We start from the raw sequence: 17,961 nt of genomic DNA on the forward strand, positions 1-17,961 counted from the left end.
CGACTACCTGCCCGGACATCATCAAATCAATCAGGCACAACCAGAGTACAATTAAGAGATAAAGATGATGATGATGTAATTTCATTTAATAAATCTATAATAATTTACTCATTTTACCACACGATAAATGTAATAAAAAAACAAGATAATAACGAATGAAGTGGTGTATATAATTTGAAAAGTTGTGGGATATACTCTTTGTCACCATCCAATCATAGGCGAGTCAACCAAAAAATTGGGAATCTTTTTCACCGGCGGGATATAAGCAAGTAGATGAGTATACGAAATATCGTTTCTCTGCTTCTACGGAACTAATTATTTCTCAATTAAATATTTATTTAATAATCTTAATTCTTAAATCAATTTCAATTTCACATAAACATCATCCCCCTTCCTGTTCCATTTATTTCTCGCTTTTCCTATGTTCTTGCTACTACATAATTCTCTAACGATATAAGGTTAGTTCCTTTTTTTTTTTTTTAATTCTATACTTTTTTATTTGTTTATTTATGATCGCAAGTTCGCAATCGAGTACTTATTTGTCTGAATTTTAGTTTTTCTGTTTGCAGTTATTGTTTATTATCAGTTTAATTAAGTGATCATATAAGTTTAATATATATCATTGAAATTGAATGATGTTGACCACAGTTTTTGACCAAAAAACTTTTTGATTTTGATATTTTGTATATGTAAATGCATAATCTGTGATTGTATGAATATAAAACTGTATTTATGTAGTTTTTAATGTAGTTAGTTACTATTAATTATGTGTGTTTTTCCAGTCTCTTTTAAGGGTTTTGGTACTGATTGTTATGATCATGTATTTTATGTTGAAATTATGGTGGAAAAAACTTACTATAACAAGATTTTGATTTTGATTCCCCAAAAGTAGTTCATGTTTGGCCTCTTAATGGAAATTCAAACCTTTTTAATTTTTATAAATCCTTTAAGACATACTTGCTGATATTGTTAAAAACTGGCCGAATTTTTAGTTATAACATATCTGATAGGGGCCATAATTGCTGAATATTGTTGTTGCTGCTGTTATTATTTATTTCATAAGTTAAAGTAGTATCAGATATTAGACCTTTTACTTCACACACACACACACACACAAATGTCAAATAGGAGTTTTTTTTTTTAGTTACAGATTATGCTAATAATTTTACTTGGGCTGTTGATAGCAAATAATTCAATGGACCAGCATTTAAAGAATCCTGTTTCTGGTGAGTGGTTTTAATTTATATTGTACATGTAACATATAAATGATTTTGTTCATATATTAATGCAACAAATATATGAATATTTTGTTCATATATTAATGCAACAAATGTTTTTTTTTTTTTTTTTTTTCTTTTTTTTTTTTTTTTTGAGATAAAGGTCGGCGAGATGCTCAATCAGTGTCAACTATATTTCAAGAAGTAGAAGACGCATGGGGAATTCGACGTGATTCAAACCGAGCATCGAGTGACATTAGTTTGTTTTCAAGCTCATTGCCTGTCATTCCACATGAAAAATGTGCATACATATTCTACATTAATCACCTTTAAATTAACGTTACACATAATTTGGTTTAACAAATGGTTGCTGTTGTGCAGCGAATTTTGTTGACTCGAATTATAATAAGCAATCTCAAGAAGACGAGAATGAAGATACAGTTGGTGAAATATCTGTTAGTTTGACTGAAAGTATGCTTCCTGGGGACGAAGACGAGTTATTAGCCGGCATAACAGACGATTTTGACCTTGCTGACTTACCTACTCAGTTGGAGGATTTGCATGATGACTTATTTGAAAGTGGAGGTGGAATGGAAATGGATTTCGATTCGCAAGACGGGATTCGATACGGTCTCTCGAACTTAAGTTTGTCTGATGCTGTACCAGTAACCGGTCGTTACGAGCTTCTTAATGGTGGGCCCCCTGTTGTTGGAGAACACCCGTATGGGGAACATCCTTCGAGGACTTTATTTGTTAGGAACATTAATAGCAATGTTGAAGACTCTGAATTGAGATCACTCTTTGAGGTATGATTTTATCAACTTTTGTTGCAATTACTTGTTATTATACGTATATAGGAATAGGATATAGGATTGTGCGTATGCGTACAATTAAGTTTTGGAAGTGGTGATTTGTGTAGGAATATGGAGAAATTAGAAATATGTATACTGCATGTAAGCACAGGGGATTTGTGATGATATCATATTATGACATCAGGCATGCTCGAGCTGCAATGAGAGAACTTCAAAACAAGCCTTTGAGACGGAGAAAACTAGACATCCATTTTTCGATCCCTAAGGTCCGTGTCGTGCAAATGTAGTATAATTGTTACCCATATGTATGAGAACATGTCAATTTAAGCCCATGTGTTTGATAAGGGGTCAATTGGGTTATTTTAAAATGTTAGCTGAAACGAATCGGGTCAAATGTAGTACAATTGTTACCGATATGTATCATATTTTATGTTTCCATACATTTCAGGATAATCCATCAGAAAAGGATATCAACCAAGGAACACTCGTTGTTTTTAACTTGGATGCATCTGTATCTAGTGAAGATCTTCGTCACATATTTGCAGCTTATGGGGAAGTCAAAGAGGTGATATTTGAGCGTTTGTTTTGTTCAAATATTTGTTACTCTGAATACAAGTTGACTTTTTTTTTAAATTTTTTTTCTATGAAAAGCAGATTAGGGAAACGCCACACAAGATACACCACAAGTTTATTGAATTTTATGACGTTAGAGGTGCAGAGATGGCTCTTAATGCTCTAAATGGGAGTGAAATTGCTGGTAAACGTATAAAGCTTGAGCACAGCAGGCCTGGTGGTGCTCGTAGAACGTATGTATTTCGTTTTATTATTTTTTGGTACCTCAAATCCATATTTATTATTATGAAATATAGTACATTTTGAGTTAAGATGAAAAATATGATTACAAATGTTTTTCTATATGCAGCATGATACAACAAAGGAGTCAAGAGCTGGACCAGGATGAAACTCGAGCCTTCTGGCACCATATTGGCTCACCAGTGATCAACTCTCCTCCTGGTTAGTATCTGCATCATCTATAAGCTGTCACGATGACACCATCTTGTAGATGTGGCAGAATGGGTAGGTCAGTCATATTGGTTAGCATGCCAATCTGGGTGGTTTTTGGTACAGGGCGAAATGGGTCAGGTTGTTTGGATTGACCCGAAACACTTTTTGAACATATTAATTACATTTGTAACTAATTTGAAAACCAAGTATGGTAAAACAGAGTTAATGATTCTTCAATAATAACATCATACCATATATAACAGGTAACTGGGCTCATTTAAGCAGTCCAGGGGATCGCAGTTCACAACAAGGGTTCAGTTGGTCGTCAGGATTCAGAACAATTAGTCCCGTTAACAGCACCCCGTTACATGGCCTGGCTACCGTACTTCCAAACAATATGTCCAGCCCCGTGAAAATATCACCGATCGGTAAAGATCAAAACACCAAAAACAGCTTTATCAAGTCAATACAGGGTTTTGACCATCAACAACCTCGTTCTTTTTCTGATAACGAACCATTTATCAATTCGAATCTTGACCAGTCTAGTATTGGTAGACTATCTGGTCCAGAGTTTCTATGGGGAAGTCCAACTACTTACTCTGACCACCAAAGTTCTTCTTCTTGGCGGGGTTCTTCGGTGGGCCCGGTGGGCCTGTTTCCATCCACTGAACAACGAAAAGTGTATGCAAGTCCTAGTCAGCATGGTACGTTTCTGGGATCACGTCATCATGTAGGATCTGCTCCATCTGGCCTACCTTTTGATAGCCATTTCACACCCTACCCCGAATCTTCAGAGAGAGCCTTTATGAGTCCCGTAATCTTTAATGGAAGTGGGTCCCCAACTTCAAGAATGACATCATTTTCTAACAAGGGACCGATATTTGTCAGTACCGGATCTTATCAGGGGGTGGGACCATTAAATGAGGTGTTAATCGAACGCAATCGGACTCGGCGAGTTGATTGTCCTGTGAACCAGATCGGAAATAAGCAGTATCAACTTGATTTGGATAAGATTATGAGTGGGGAAGATACTAGAACAACTTTAATGATTAAAAATATCCCTAACAAGTAAGAAAGCAATAATCTTTTTTGGTTCGTATTATGTAAAATTAGATTGTTGGTTTCTCATTGTATTTTTTTTTTTTTTTTTTTTTTTTGTTTTTTTTTTGTTTGACAAAAGGTACACTTCAAAGATGTTGCTTGCAGCTATCGATGAAACTCACAAGGGAACTTATGACTTTGTGTATTTGCCTATTGATTTTAAGGTATACACTTATCACCATGAAATCACCTTTATTGACAAACTGTTTCTAATTAAATTTCATCGTTCATGATCATAGAATAAATGCAACGTGGGTTATGCATTCATCAATATGGGGTCTCCTTCACACATTGTCTCCTTTTATGAGGTTTTTCAATATATCATTTACATATAACTGTTAATCTATATATACATTGATTTATTCCCTTTTATTGGATATATAGAGGATATTTATATTTATGGAATTTCATATTGTACAGACATTTAATGGGAAAAAGTGGGAGAAGTTTAACAGTGAAAAAGTCGCTTCATTGGCATATGGGCGGATCCAAGGGAAGATGGCACTCATTACACATTTTCAGAATTCGAGTCTAATGAACGAGGACAAATGGTGCAGACCAATTCTTTTTCAGTCAGAAGCTCAGGAAGATGATAATCAGGTACTATGTGTTCTATAAAATTGCAACGTTTGACTATTGACTTTAATAGAAGTATTTGACTATTGACCATATGTCTAAAATCTTGAGAAGTTTATAACTTCTGTTATGTTCTCTAATGATCATTTGCTAATCTCATTTGTTATTAATATTATCCAGGAATCGATTCCGTACCATAATATGAACATATGTATTCGTCAACCAGATGGATCTTACTCGGTGGATTCATTAGATTCTTCAAGCAGTAGTCTGGAATAAAACTAGACTTGAAGTACACTTCTATTTAGCAGGGTTGCTGTTTTTCGTACCGTTTTGATGAAAGATAACACTGATTCGAAGTTGGCTTATTAAAAACTGAGAAAAAGCAGAGGTATTGTGATAATGTGCATTCTTTGACACGTTCTACAAGTTAATCTGTGAAACATGTGTGTGTATATGTATGTACATATTGTTATGTGAGTCGGAATTATAGTGCCGAGGGGCTGTTTAAGTGTATAGAATGGAGATGATAGATCCCGGATGGTAACTATTATTGTGTAAGTGTATGATATGAAGTTATGCTACCATGACAATATGTAAAATTTCTTAATAATGATCTCATAGATCTTATATGTATATATTGACAAATTGTTAACCTATAAAATTTTATATATGTAACATGATTATGATTTAGTTCTTATGACATTGATCCTTTTTTGTGTATTAATTGAATGCATTAAATTTAATAAGAATAGTAATAGGGGTTTTTATTCTATTTGTAATGTCTCTTATTAGGTTTAGAGGTAAATGTAATTTATTATGGACCTGCTGGCTCAATAAACCATTGTAATTTTTTTGTTCTCGCCTCTCTAGCAATGTTAGAGGGTGTGGTCACAAAATTTTGTTGTTTCAAAAAAAGAAAAAAAGAAAAGAAAAAGAAAGTCGGAAGCATATCATCACTCTCTTTTTCCGTCATTGTTCTTCACTGAAATTTTTATGAAAATAATACGTACCCCGGATAATGGTGTGATGTGATCAGTGACTATAGATGGGCCGGTTGATTAAACTAAAAAAAATCATTAACGGGGTAAACACTAATAAAAACCTTATTTTTTTAGTAGAAATTTTTTTTTTTTTAGTGTAGACTTTTTTTTTTTTGTGAAATCCAGACGGGGCTGGTGCCCCTACTTGTCCCTTATAAGTTCCGGCCCTGGGTGCGATGATGTCAATGACTTAACTTATAACATAGTAATCGAAGGAATGTCAAGTAGAACATTCATACTCGACTAGTAGTTTTGTTATTCAAGATTCAAGATGCATGATTACATTGCAACAAAGGCCGCACACCCGAAATAATCTAAGTTATGGGGTAGCGAAAATTAGCAATAAACTACTGGTTTATTTGTTAAACAAATACTCCAAATATCAAAAGCGAAGCATCATATTTGAAGGGCATCTGCAATAGATCCAGCGAGACTTAAAACTTCAAAAGGAGCTTTGTTTTCAATGCATTTTACAGTAGGGGGACATGAGTCTGTGATCCAGAAGTACGTGAACGCCTTGTTCGAGCTTTCTGCAAAAAAAAAAAATAAAAAAAAAATTAAAGTGTTAGTGGACATAAGAATCCATACCAAGTGTTTAACATGGGTAACAACTAACAAGTAACAACCCAAGACAAGGTACTTCTGTACCATACGGGTCAAATTGAGACGGGTCAAATTGAGTTCACCCAAACAACTATCCAGATGTTAAATAACGTGTCATATTTTGCAACAATATTGTAATAATCATAATCCAAGTTTCATGGTTTGTGGAATATGATGCAATAAAATCAAATATAAGACGAACATTGTTCCATGAAATCATACGAATAAACATCTGACATTGCAAAATAAATATATTTTCAAACTCAGAGAACTAAAACATAACGAAAGAGACAGAGAAACTGACCACCATTTTTGTGAATAAATTTCTCCCAAGAGTTTTTAGGAAACGCCGCATGAGTAACATAGGCACTGACCTTGGTCGCACCATGAGCTGCCAAAACTTTCTGCAACAAAAGAATATAAAATAAAAACAATTCCTTTGTATAAAACTGTCCGTGATTTAATAATTATTCTATTAAAAAGTTGTATAGAAAACTAACATCCCCCAAAAAAACACACTTCAACAGAACTGAAGATAGAAAAATAATTAGTAAGCAAAGATGTCAACATGTTTAGCCAGCTAGCAAGTAAATTCTGAAGTGAGTAGCTACTTAATAAAGATTTAAACAGACCCCAGAGTATTTACAAACAGACCCCTCAACTATGCAACATGTTGAAAAGTTACCTGGCATTCAATCAAAGTGCCTCCAGATTGCACCAAATCATCAACAATAACTACATGGCAACCGCTAGGATTACCTTCTTTTAGCCGTACTATTCTTTTATCACCCTCACGAACTTTCGCACACACCACCTGAAAATTTCCAATATCGTTACCTTGACATAGAAATATATACGGTCATGCATATGTTATATACTTATATTTTTTCATATTTGCTAAAATGGCAGCTCACCATGGGAAAATGATCCAATTGTTTGTGAAATCGTTTCCAAGCTCCATCATCGGGAAATGCAATAACAATCTAAACAATGATAATGAGTAACCGATATTCTAAAAGCGACAGTTTCTAATTATAACAACGAAAGTACATACAAAAGACTACTATTACAAACTCTGTCTCTAAATATTAAGAAGCCAAATCATTAGAATTTGCAAGTGCTTACATTATCAGTATCAGGAAGCGCATGAAGACGTTGCTTCAAAAGAGGAATCCCGGTTTCAAAACAAGGCAAAACATTGTCCCCAAAATAAAATCTTTCCTGTGAAAAAAATAAAAAGATTGCAGCATGAGTATACTTGTATTTGCATCCAATTTTAAATGATACATCTTAATAACAAACAGTTGTGCTGCAAATAAGTACTGTAAATGATTTTGCTAACGTTAGCACGCTTAAAACACTTGTACTATTAACTGCCACCATAAAGTTAATAACCAACTGCTATGTACAAGTGTATTAAGCGCGTTAACGAGACATCCCTGAGGGTTGTAGTTAGCAAAATCCATAAGTAAAATGAGCCAACATTAGTACGTTTTGTATTGTTAAACCGGTTTTATCTTATGTCTCTAATATCATCATTGCATTTTATTTAACTTCAACTTCACCGAATAAAACTAATTGAAGTATAAAAATGATAAATAAATATACTTAAAACAATAGTATTTGTTTAAAATCTGACCTGCAAAGCATGTATGTCATAAATGACTAAGCTTGTAGGACCACCTCGTGATATAGGAATATTCGATAATATCCTAGCCATGGTGAATGCAGTAGCAACATCTCCTTCTTCTTCCATTCTTTCAAAAGAACCAGTCGGAAAGAACGGTAATACTAACGTAAAAGACGCAACAAATAGCCTTGGTAGTGCAAAGATGACTGATAACTGCTCAAATATGACAGCTGGCGAGCTAAAAGACGCGAGAAAAGAAACATGTTGGCCTCTTATTTCTTGGGCATTGTTTATGAATAAGTTAGGAAAACCATCATCAAAACTCCTGAAATGTGATTTAACAAGCCAAGTTCTTTGTTTATCAGTATATATACATCATTATTTTGTATAAACAACAAAGCATAAATGAACAATAAAATTAATGAAAAATAAGTAACATAAAAACAAAAGGTAAATTAACCAAGAAAATAAAAACTGGAACTCTAATTTTGTTTGAATTATACAAGTTAGACATAAAGTTAACAACCTTCATTACCCAAATCAAACAAACAAATTAAAAGATAATATAACTGTAAGTATAATTAGTTATCTTCTGTACACATAAGTTCACTATCACTGATTAATTAAAACTATTGCGCCAAAACCCTAAATCAACATTACGCAAAGTAAAAGAGAGAAATTGAAAGGAATGAAAATTAATAATAAAAAAGACCTCCAATTGATGGATTGAAGTTGAATGTGGTGAGATTGGGCAGAGATTTTGCGAGCAAGTTGTTCAGCTTCAACACAGTAAAACAAAAGCACTTGTTTCTTTTGTGGTTTCTCCATTGAACACATTGCTTGAGATACGTTAATGGCAGAAATAAAAGGTACTGTAATTTGTTATGGTTACCGATATTCTGTCGCTTTTATAGTGCCACTTTTTGGTTTTCGAAAAGCATGATTCCAACCAAAATATCATGCCATCTTTTTTACAGTATATAAGTAGAAGTGATTGGTACGATGGGACTAAACTGCCCGTTGCGATTATCTCCCGTTTCGACTATGCCGATGCAGTGATAATAACCTCGCCCCCATCACTGTCCGGAGGAAACCTTGAAAACGATCCAAGGGCACGGCCAAGTAAAACTCCCCTCCCCTTTACCCAAAACGATATGAGAAATGTGTCATAGGTGGATACTTCATGAGATGAAATTGTGTTTTTTATATAAGTACTTATTATTTTTTTTTTTTGAAAAGCAAGTAAAATTATATTAATATAACGGAGTCAATTACAAAGCCCTATAAGACTATACATTGTAGCATATAATGGAAATTTACATTTACATTAAAGAGCTATAATATTTTAGGACGAGGCCTCGCTACGCACCGCGGCACTTAAAATATAAGCTGGGAGGAAGCAATCAAACAGTATCGCAGATGCGATGACAAAGTCGATCACAACCACCCATTTAGCCAAGTGCGAAACGACAACCACGGCCCGAAATATTATAGTGAATTATCACGTGGGCTTCCGGAGGGTATCGTATGTTCCGATTTTAGCCTATACCCATTCTTTGCGTGTTCGAGGAAATGTAGAAAGATGGATTAATGAGCCATTGATGCCATACAATTGTTGCTTTTTTTTGCCCTTTTTGAGATCCATGCAAAGGTTTGGGATTGAATTTCGGCGAGGATGATGGCGACATTCCATTCTTTTTTACTGAAGACTTTAGCGTTGCGGTATTTCCAAATTATATACATTGAGGCTCATTTGGTGGCTTGCCAAATTGAGGTACCGGTATGTGTAGAAGCGAAGTTTTGATTGCTTGATGTAATGTCATGGATGTTGGTTAGAGAATTATAAGTACTTATTTTTAGTTTTTTAACTAACCCTTCTAATTATCTTACTCTATATGCTTAAAGTGTCTCGTAGTTTATACTGTTAGTGCCAGAATTATGGAGAACATTCAAACGGTTTGGAGATGTAAGGGATATCTACATGGCAAGCAAAAGATTGAGGAATGGCAAAAAGTTTGCTTTCGTCAGATTTGCCAATGTTCAGGATGAAGAGAGACTCCTTCGTTCTTTATGCACAATAAGATTGGAGGGTTTAACTATCAGAATCTTCAAGGCAGAGAATAGAAAGGTGGCATCCTGGCGCAATGATTTTCAGTATAATCGTGACTTTCTACCATTTCACCAGACCCAAGGAGGGGGTATTAGAGGGTTCAATAGATATCGTGATTCCAGACAATACAATGAAGTCACTGGGAATGGGTTTGATCTAAGGGATAAACTAAATATAAAAGAGGAATGGAAGAAGAAACACACGTTTGAAGAAGAAGAGATGATAGGGTCTAGGCATGGCAACGTCAAAGATAACAGCAACCATTTTATCAAAATTCAGAATTTCAACAGACCCTTATTTAAAAGATCTGTATTTGGCACAATTAAAGATTGGAAGATTATTGAACAGTTCGGAGATTTGTGTAGAGCGGATGGACTTACAAACTGTGAAATAAAGTATCTGGGTGGTTTGGATATGTTACTAATTTTTGGTTCAACCATTGAGGCTGAAAATATCCTGAGTAATAAAAATCTGGCGATACATCAGTGGTGTAAGGACCTTAAAATGATGAAGGAACCAATTTATTCGGTCAAAAAACTTGTGTGGATCGAGATATCAGGTGTTCCAATTACATGCTGGAATGAGGACTCCTTCAAGAGTATTGCCACTAATTGGGGTGGTGTGATTGAAACGGAGAATTGTTCCATCACAAATGAACATCAGAATCTCAAGTCGGGCCACGTTCTAATCCTGGCATCTAATCCAGGACACATCAATGGGAGTTGTAGAATTGATCTTGGCGCAGGGATTGTTAGGGTTTTCGTTAAGGAGGATTGCAACAGGATCATCAAGTTAAACACCCTAATTCCTAATGAGTCTTCGGATAACATTAATGGATCGGGTGGTGATGATACTGAATTTGTGGATGATACCTTTGCCAACACAGAGAATGAGGATGATGACAATGATAGCTGCTTTGAATATGAATCAGAAGATGAAGATTTATCAGATAACATAATCAAAATCCTGGAATTCGAAGATGAGCAAAATAATCTCAACATCAACGATGGTGCTCAATCACAACAACAAGTTTCAGGAAACTGCGGTGACCAGAAGGCGAAAAATTCCGGCATAGAAGATGTACAGTCAGGGTGTTTTGGTTTCGATAAATGTTCCCAAGAAAAAAGCAATGATGAGGCTGAAAGCATGCACACCGTTTCACGAGAAGTCCCCATTAACCCTAGTCCCAAACAAAAAATTAATGATGAAATGTCCCGTTCATATTGATTATAAACGTTCCATATTAATTGATTTCGTTGCGAGGTTTTGACCTCTATATGAGACGTTTTTCAAAGACTGCATTCATTTTTTAAACAACCATAGCCTTTATTTTATCAATAAAGGTTTTAAAAACATTACGTAGATTATCAAATAATGATAATCTAAAATATACTGTTTACACACGACCATTACATAATGGTTTACAATAGAAATATATTACATCGACATATGCTTCTTGAATGCAGTTTTTACACAATATCATACAAACATGGACTCCAAATCTTGTCCTTATTTTAGTATGCAACAGCGGAAGCTCTTAGTATTCACCTGAGAATAAACATGCTTTAAACGTCAACAAAAATGTTGGTGAGTTATAGGTTTAACCTATATATATCAAATCGTAACAATAGACCACAAGATTTCATATTTCAATACACATCCCATACATAGAGATAAAAATCATTCATATGGTGAACACCTGGTAACCGACATTAACAATATGCATATATAAGAATATCCCCATCATTTCGGGACACCCTTCGGATATGATATAAATTTCGAAGTACTAAAGCATCCGGTACTTTGGATAGGGTTTGTTAGGCCCAATAGATCTATCTTTAGGATTCGCGTCAATTAGGGTGTCTGTTCCCTAATTCTTAGATTACCAAACTTAATAAAAAGGGGCATATTCGATTTCGATAATTCAACCATAGAATGTAGTTTCACGTACTTGTGCCTATTTTGTAAATCATTTATAAAACCTGCATGTATTCTCATCTCAAAAATATTAGATTTTAAAAGTGGGACTATAACTCACTTTCACAGATATTTCCTTCCTCGAAAATAAGACTTGACCACGGATCTATTCACGAACCTATACAAATATGTACATATATATCAAAGTATGATCAAAATATAATTACAACCATTTTTATTATGTTTTAAAGATTTGAGTGTATTAAGTCAGCTGTCCTCGTTAGTAACCTACAACTAGTTGTCCACAGTTAGATGTACAGAAATAAATCGATATATATTATCTTGAATCAATCCACGACCCAGTGTATACACGTCTCAGGCTAGATCACAACTCAAAGTATATATATTTTTGGAATCAACCTCAACCCTGTATAGCTAACTCCAACATTACTGCATATAGAGTGTCTATGGTTGTTCCAAATAATATATATACATGGGTCGATATGATATGTCAAAACATTTGCATACGTGTCTATGGTATCCCAAGATTACATAATATATTAAAATACATGTATAATACAATATAAGTTAGCTAGGATATGATTTGTATAGATTTGTTAAACATTTCTCGTAGCTAAAAAGATCAAAAATATCCAATCTTGTTTTACCCATAACTTCTTCATTTTAAATCCGTTTTGAGTGAATCAAATTGCTATGGTTTCATATTGAACTCTATTTTATGAATCTAAACAGAAAAAGTATAGGTTTATAGTCGAAAATATAAGTTACAAGTCGTTTTTGTAAAGGTAGTCATTTCAGTCGAAAGAACGACGTCTAGATGACCATTTTAGAAAACATACTTCCACTTTGAGTTTAACCTTGATTTTTGGATATAGTTTCATGTTCATATGAAAAATCATTTTTCCAGAGGAACAACTTTTAAATCAAATTTTATCATAGTTTTTAATTAACTAACCCAAAACAGCCCGCGTTGTTACTACAACGGCGTATATCCGGTTTTACGGTGTTTTTCGTGTTTTCCGATTTTAAATCATTAAGTTAGCATATCATATAGATATAGAACATGTATTTAGTTGATTTTAAAAGTCAAGTTAGAAGGATTAACTTTTGTTTGCGAACAATTTTAGAATTAACTAAACTATGTTCTAATGATTACAAGTTTAAACATTCGAATAAGACAGCTTTATATGTATGAATCGAATGATGTTATGAACATCATTACTACCTCAAGTTTTCTAGATAAAACTACTGGAAATGAGAAAAATGGATCTAGTTTCAAAGGATCCTTGGATGGCTTGAAAGTTCTTGAAACAGAATCATGACACGAAAACAGTTCAAGTAAGATTTTCACTCGAAATAAGATTGTTATAGTTGTAGAAATTGAATCAAAGTTTGAATATGAATATTACCTTGAATTAGAAAGATAACCTACTATAAATAACAAAGGTTCCTTGATATTAGATGATTAGTTGGAATGGATTAGAAAGCTTGGAAGTAGACTTGCAAACTTGGAAGTATTCTTGATTTTTACGAAACTATACTTATGGAATTTATGCACTTAAAACTTGAAGATGGAACTTGAGAGAGATCAATTAGATGAAGAAAATTAAAGAATGAAAGTGTTTGTAGGTGTTTTTGGTCGTTGGTATATGGATTAGATATAAAGGATATGTAATTTTGTTTTCATGTAAATAAGTCATGAATGATTACTCATATTTTTGTAATTTTATGAGATATTTCATGCTAGTTGCCAAATGATGGTTCCCACATGTGTTAGGTGACTCACATGGGCTGCCAAGAGCTGATCATTGGAGTGTATATACCAATAGTACATACATCTAAAAGCTGTGTATTGTACGAGTACGAATACGGGTGCATACGAGTAGAATTGTTGATGAAACTGAACGAGGATGTAATTGTAAGCATTTTTGTTAAGTAGAAGTATTTTGATAAGTGTCTTGAAGTCTTTCAAAAATGTATGAATACATATTAAAACACTACATGTATATACATTTTAACTGAGTCGTTAAGTCATCGTTAGTCGTTACATGTAAATGTTGTTTTGAAACCTTTAGGTTAACGATCTTGTTAAATGTTGTTAACCCATTGTTTATTATATCAAATGAGATGTTAAATTGTTACATTATCATGATATTATGATATATAATATATCTTAGTATGATATATATACAGTTAAATGTCGTTACAACGATAATCGTTACATATATGTCTCGTTTCGAAATCATTAAGTTAGTAGTCTTATTTTTACATATGTAGTTCATTGTTAATACACTTAATGATATATTTACTTATCATTTAACATAATTAACCAAGTGTATCAATATCTTAATATGATTCATATGTACCTAGTAAGACGTTGTTATAACGATAATCGTTATATATATCGTTTTTGAGTTTCTTAATTTAATAGTCTCATTTTTATGTATATAACTCATTGTTAAAATATCTAATGAGATACTTACTTACAATAAAATCATGTTAACTATATATATAACCATATATATGTCATCGTATAGTTTTTACAAGTTTTAACGTTTGTGAATCACCGGTCAACTTGGGTGGTCAATTGTCTATATGAAACCTATTTCAATTAATCAAGTCTTAACAAGTTTGATTGCTTAACACATTGGAAACATTTAGTCATGTAAATATCAATCTCAATTAATATATATAAACATGGAAAAGTTCGGGCCACTACAGTACCTACCCGTTAAATAAATTTCGTCCCGAAATTTTAAGCTGTTGAAGGTGTTGACGAATCTTCTGGAAATAGATGCGGATATTTCTTCTTCATCTGATCTTCACACTCCCAGGTGAACTCGGGTCCTCTACGAGCATTCCATCGAACATTAACAATCGGTATCTTGTTTTGCTTAAGTCTCTTAACCTCACGATCCATTATTTCGACGGGTTCTTCAATGAACTGAAGTTTTTCATTGATTTGGATTTCGTCCAACGGAATAGTGAGATCTTCTTTAGCAAAATATTTTTTCAAATTCGAGACGTGAAAAGTGTTATGTACAACTGCGAGTTGTTGGGGTAACTCAAGTCGGTAAGCTACTGGTCCGACACGTTCAATAATCTTGAATGGTCCAATATACCTTGGATTCAGTTTCCCTCATTTACCAAATCGAACAACGCCTTTCCAAGGTGAAACTTTAAGCATGATCATCTCGCTAATTTCAAATTCTATATCTTTTCTTTTAATGTCAGCGTAGCTCTTTTGTCGACTTTGAGCGGTTTTCAATCGTTGTTGAATTTGGATGATCTTCTCGGTAGTTTCTTGTATTATATCCGGTCCCGTAATCTGTCTATCCCCCACTTCACTCAAACAAATTAGAGACCTGCACTTTCTACCATAAAGTGCTTCAAACGGCGCCATCTTAATGCTTGAATGGTAGCTATTGTTGTAGGAAAATTCTGCTAACGGTAGATGTCGATCCCAACTATTTTCGAAATCAATAACACATGCTCGTAGCATGTCTTCAAGCATTTGTATCGTCCTTTCGCTCTGCCCATTAGTTTGTGGATGATAGGCAGTACTCATGTCTAGACGAGTTCCTAATGCTTGCTGTAATGTCTGCCAGAATCTTGAAATAAATCTGCCATCCCAATCAGAGATAATAGAGATTGGTATTCCATGTCTGGAGACGACTTCCTTCAAATACAGTCGTGCTAACTTCTCCATCTTGTCATCTTCTCTTATTGGCAGGAAGTATGCTGACTTGGTGAGACGATCAACTATTACCCAAATAGTATCATAACCACTTGCAGTCCTTGGCAATTTAGTAATGAAATCCATGGTAATGTTTTCCCATTTCCATTCCGAGATTTCAGGTTGTTGTAGTAGACCTGATAGTTTCTGATGTTCAGCTTTGACCTTAGAACACGTCAAACATTCTCCTACATATTTAGCAATATCGGCTTTCATACCCGGCCACCAAAAGTGTTTCTTGAGATCTTTATACATCTTCCCCGCTCCGGGATGTATTGAATATCTGGTTTTATGTGCTTCTTTAAGTACCATTTCTCTCACATCTCTAAACCTTGGTACCCAAATTCTATCAGCCCTATATCGGGTTCCGTCTTCTCGAATATTAATATGTTTCTCTGATCCTTTAGGTATCTCATTCTTCGACTTTCCTTCTTTTACAACCCCCTGTTGCGCCTCCTTTATTTGATTAGTAAGGTTAGTACGAATAATTATATTTATAGCTTTTACCCGTATAGGTTCTCTGTCCTTTCTACTCAAAGCGTCGGCTACCACATTCGCCTTCCCCGGGTGGTATCGAATCTCAAAATCATAATCATTCAACAGTTCAATCCACCTGCGTTGTCTCATATTCAGTTGCTTCTGATTAAATATATGTTGGAGACTTTTGTGGTCGGTATATATAATACTTTTGACCCCATATAAATAATGCCTCCAAGTCTTTAATGCAAAAATAACAGCACCCAATTCCAAATCATGAGTTGTATAATTTTGCTCGTGAATCTTCAATTGTCTAGACGCATAAGCAATCACCTTCATTCAATGCATTAATACACAACCGAGACCTTGCTTTGATGTGTCACAATAAATCACAAAACCATAATTCCCTTCAGGCAATGATAATATAGGTGCCGTAGTTAGCTTTTTCTTCAATAACTGAAACGCCTTCTCTTGTTCATCCTTCCATTCAAATTTCTTTACGTTAATGCAGTCAAGGGTTTTGCTATTTTGGAGAAATCTTGGATGAATCTTCTGTAGTAACCAGCCAATCCTAAAAATTGACGTATATGCTTCGGAGTTTTTGGGGTTTCCCACTTTTCAACGGTTTTGATCTTTGCCGGGTCCACCTGGATACCTTCTTTGTTCACTATGTGACCGAAAAATTGAACTTCTTCCAACCAACATGCACACTTTGAAAACTTAGAGTACAATTTTTCTTTCCTCAATACTTCTAGCACTTTTCTCAAATGTTCTTCGTGCTCTTGATCATTCTTTGAGTAAATAAGTATGTCATCGTTGAAAACAATGACAAACTTGTCAAGATATGGCCCACACACTCGGTTCATAAGGTCCATGAACACAGCTGGTGCGTTAGTCAATCCAAACGGCATAACCATAAACTCGTAATGACCATAACACGTCCTAAATGCAGTTTTTGGAATATCATCCTCCTTTACTCGCATTTGATGATATCCAGAACGTAAATCGATTTTTGAATAAATCGACGAGCCTTGTAGTTGATCAAATAAGTCGTCAATTCTCGGCAGTGGATAACGGTTTTTGATGGTAAGTTTATTTAACTCTCTGTAGTCAATAAACAACCTAAATGTACCATCCTTCTTCTTGACAAACAAAACAGGAGCTCCCCATGGTGATGTGCTTGGTCGAATGAAATCACGTTCTAATAGTTCTTGCAGTTGGCTTTGCAGTTCTTTCATCTCGCTGGGTGCGAGTCTATAAAGAGCACGAGCTATTGGTGCAGCTCCTGGTACAAGATCTATTTGAAATTCAACAGATCGATGTGGAGGTAGTCCCGGTAATTCTTTCAGAAATACATCGGGAAATTCTTTTGTGACGGGAACATCATTGATGCTCTTTTCTTCAGTTTGTACTTTCTCGACGTGTGCTAGAACAGCATAGCAACCTTTTCTTATTAGTTTTTGTGCCTTCAAATTACTAATAAGATGTAGCTTCGTGTTGCCCTTTTCTCCGTACACCATTAATGGTTCTCCTTCTTCTCGTACAATGCGAATTGCATTTTTGTAACATACGATCTCTGCTTTCATCTCCTTCAGCCAGTCCATGCCAACTATTACATCAAAACTCCCTAACTCTACTGGTATCAAATCAATCTTAAATATTTCGCTACCCAGTTTAATTTCTCGATTCCGGCATATATAATCTGCTGAAATT

General features: G+C 34.5%; 2 protein-coding genes across 4 annotated transcripts; one reads left to right on the top strand and one right to left on the bottom strand.

Moving 5' to 3' along the window:
• The first annotated feature begins 242 nt into the window (after positions 1 to 242).
• On the top strand, positions 243 to 5,423 carry LOC139893864 (protein MEI2-like 2). 3 transcript variants are annotated; one of them, XM_071877049.1, is made up of 13 exons: positions 248 to 458; positions 1,185 to 1,226; positions 1,375 to 1,518; positions 1,599 to 2,023; positions 2,137 to 2,295; positions 2,478 to 2,594; positions 2,684 to 2,835; positions 2,952 to 3,043; positions 3,298 to 4,102; positions 4,215 to 4,299; positions 4,375 to 4,443; positions 4,556 to 4,735; positions 4,892 to 5,423. In XM_071877049.1, the coding sequence occupies exons 2-13, from the start codon at positions 1,196 to 1,198 to the stop codon at positions 4,988 to 4,990; spliced, it is 2,358 nt and encodes a 785-aa protein (XP_071733150.1). In that variant the 5' UTR covers positions 248 to 458; positions 1,185 to 1,195; the 3' UTR covers positions 4,991 to 5,423. The 3 variants fall into 3 exon arrangements, with proteins under 3 accessions (XP_071733152.1, XP_071733150.1, XP_071733151.1); XM_071877050.1 differs by having other exon boundaries at positions 249 to 458; positions 1,381 to 1,518; XM_071877051.1 differs by lacking the exon at positions 4,375 to 4,443 and having other exon boundaries at positions 243 to 458.
• Positions 5,424 to 5,998: 575 nt separating this feature from the next.
• On the bottom strand, positions 5,999 to 8,907 carry LOC139893865 (ribose-phosphate pyrophosphokinase 4). Its single transcript, XM_071877052.1, has 7 exons — positions 8,700 to 8,907; positions 7,997 to 8,312; positions 7,483 to 7,578; positions 7,272 to 7,340; positions 7,043 to 7,171; positions 6,662 to 6,761; positions 5,999 to 6,284 (listed from the first exon to the last, which is right to left on the bottom strand). Exons 1-7 carry the CDS (start codon positions 8,822 to 8,824, stop codon positions 6,151 to 6,153), a joined length of 969 nt encoding a protein of 322 aa, XP_071733153.1. The 5' UTR covers positions 8,825 to 8,907; the 3' UTR covers positions 5,999 to 6,150.
• Between the last annotated feature and the right edge of the window lie 9,054 nt (positions 8,908 to 17,961).

Source organism: Rutidosis leptorrhynchoides, chromosome 2 (assembly GCF_046630445.1).
Source record: "Rutidosis leptorrhynchoides isolate AG116_Rl617_1_P2 chromosome 2, CSIRO_AGI_Rlap_v1, whole genome shotgun sequence".
Classification (NCBI taxonomy): domain Eukaryota; kingdom Viridiplantae; phylum Streptophyta; class Magnoliopsida; order Asterales; family Asteraceae; genus Rutidosis; species Rutidosis leptorrhynchoides.

What these genes read in the sequence shown, in the direction of transcription:
- LOC139893864 (XM_071877049.1), top strand. Translation starts at nt 1,196, where the DNA reads ATGGACCAGCATTTAAAGAATCCTGTTTCTG. An exon ending in TTTAAAGAATCCTGTTTCTG is followed by an intron (nt 1,227 to 1,374) that starts GTGAGTGGTTTT and finishes TTTTTTTTTGAG; the next exon opens with ATAAAGGTCGGCGAGATGCT. An exon ending in AATTGAGATCACTCTTTGAG is followed by an intron (nt 2,024 to 2,136) that starts GTATGATTTTAT and finishes TGATTTGTGTAG; the next exon opens with GAATATGGAGAAATTAGAAA.
- LOC139893865 (XM_071877052.1), bottom strand. Translation starts at nt 8,824, where the DNA reads ATGTGTTCAATGGAGAAACCACAAAAGAAACAAGTGCTTTTGTTTTAC. An exon ending in CGCTTCCTGATACTGATAAT is followed by an intron (nt 7,341 to 7,482) that starts GTAAGCACTTGC and finishes ATCATTGTTTAG; the next exon opens with ATTGTTATTGCATTTCCCGA. An exon ending in AATTGGATCATTTTCCCATG is followed by an intron (nt 7,172 to 7,271) that starts GTGAGCTGCCAT and finishes GGAAATTTTCAG; the next exon opens with GTGGTGTGTGCGAAAGTTCG.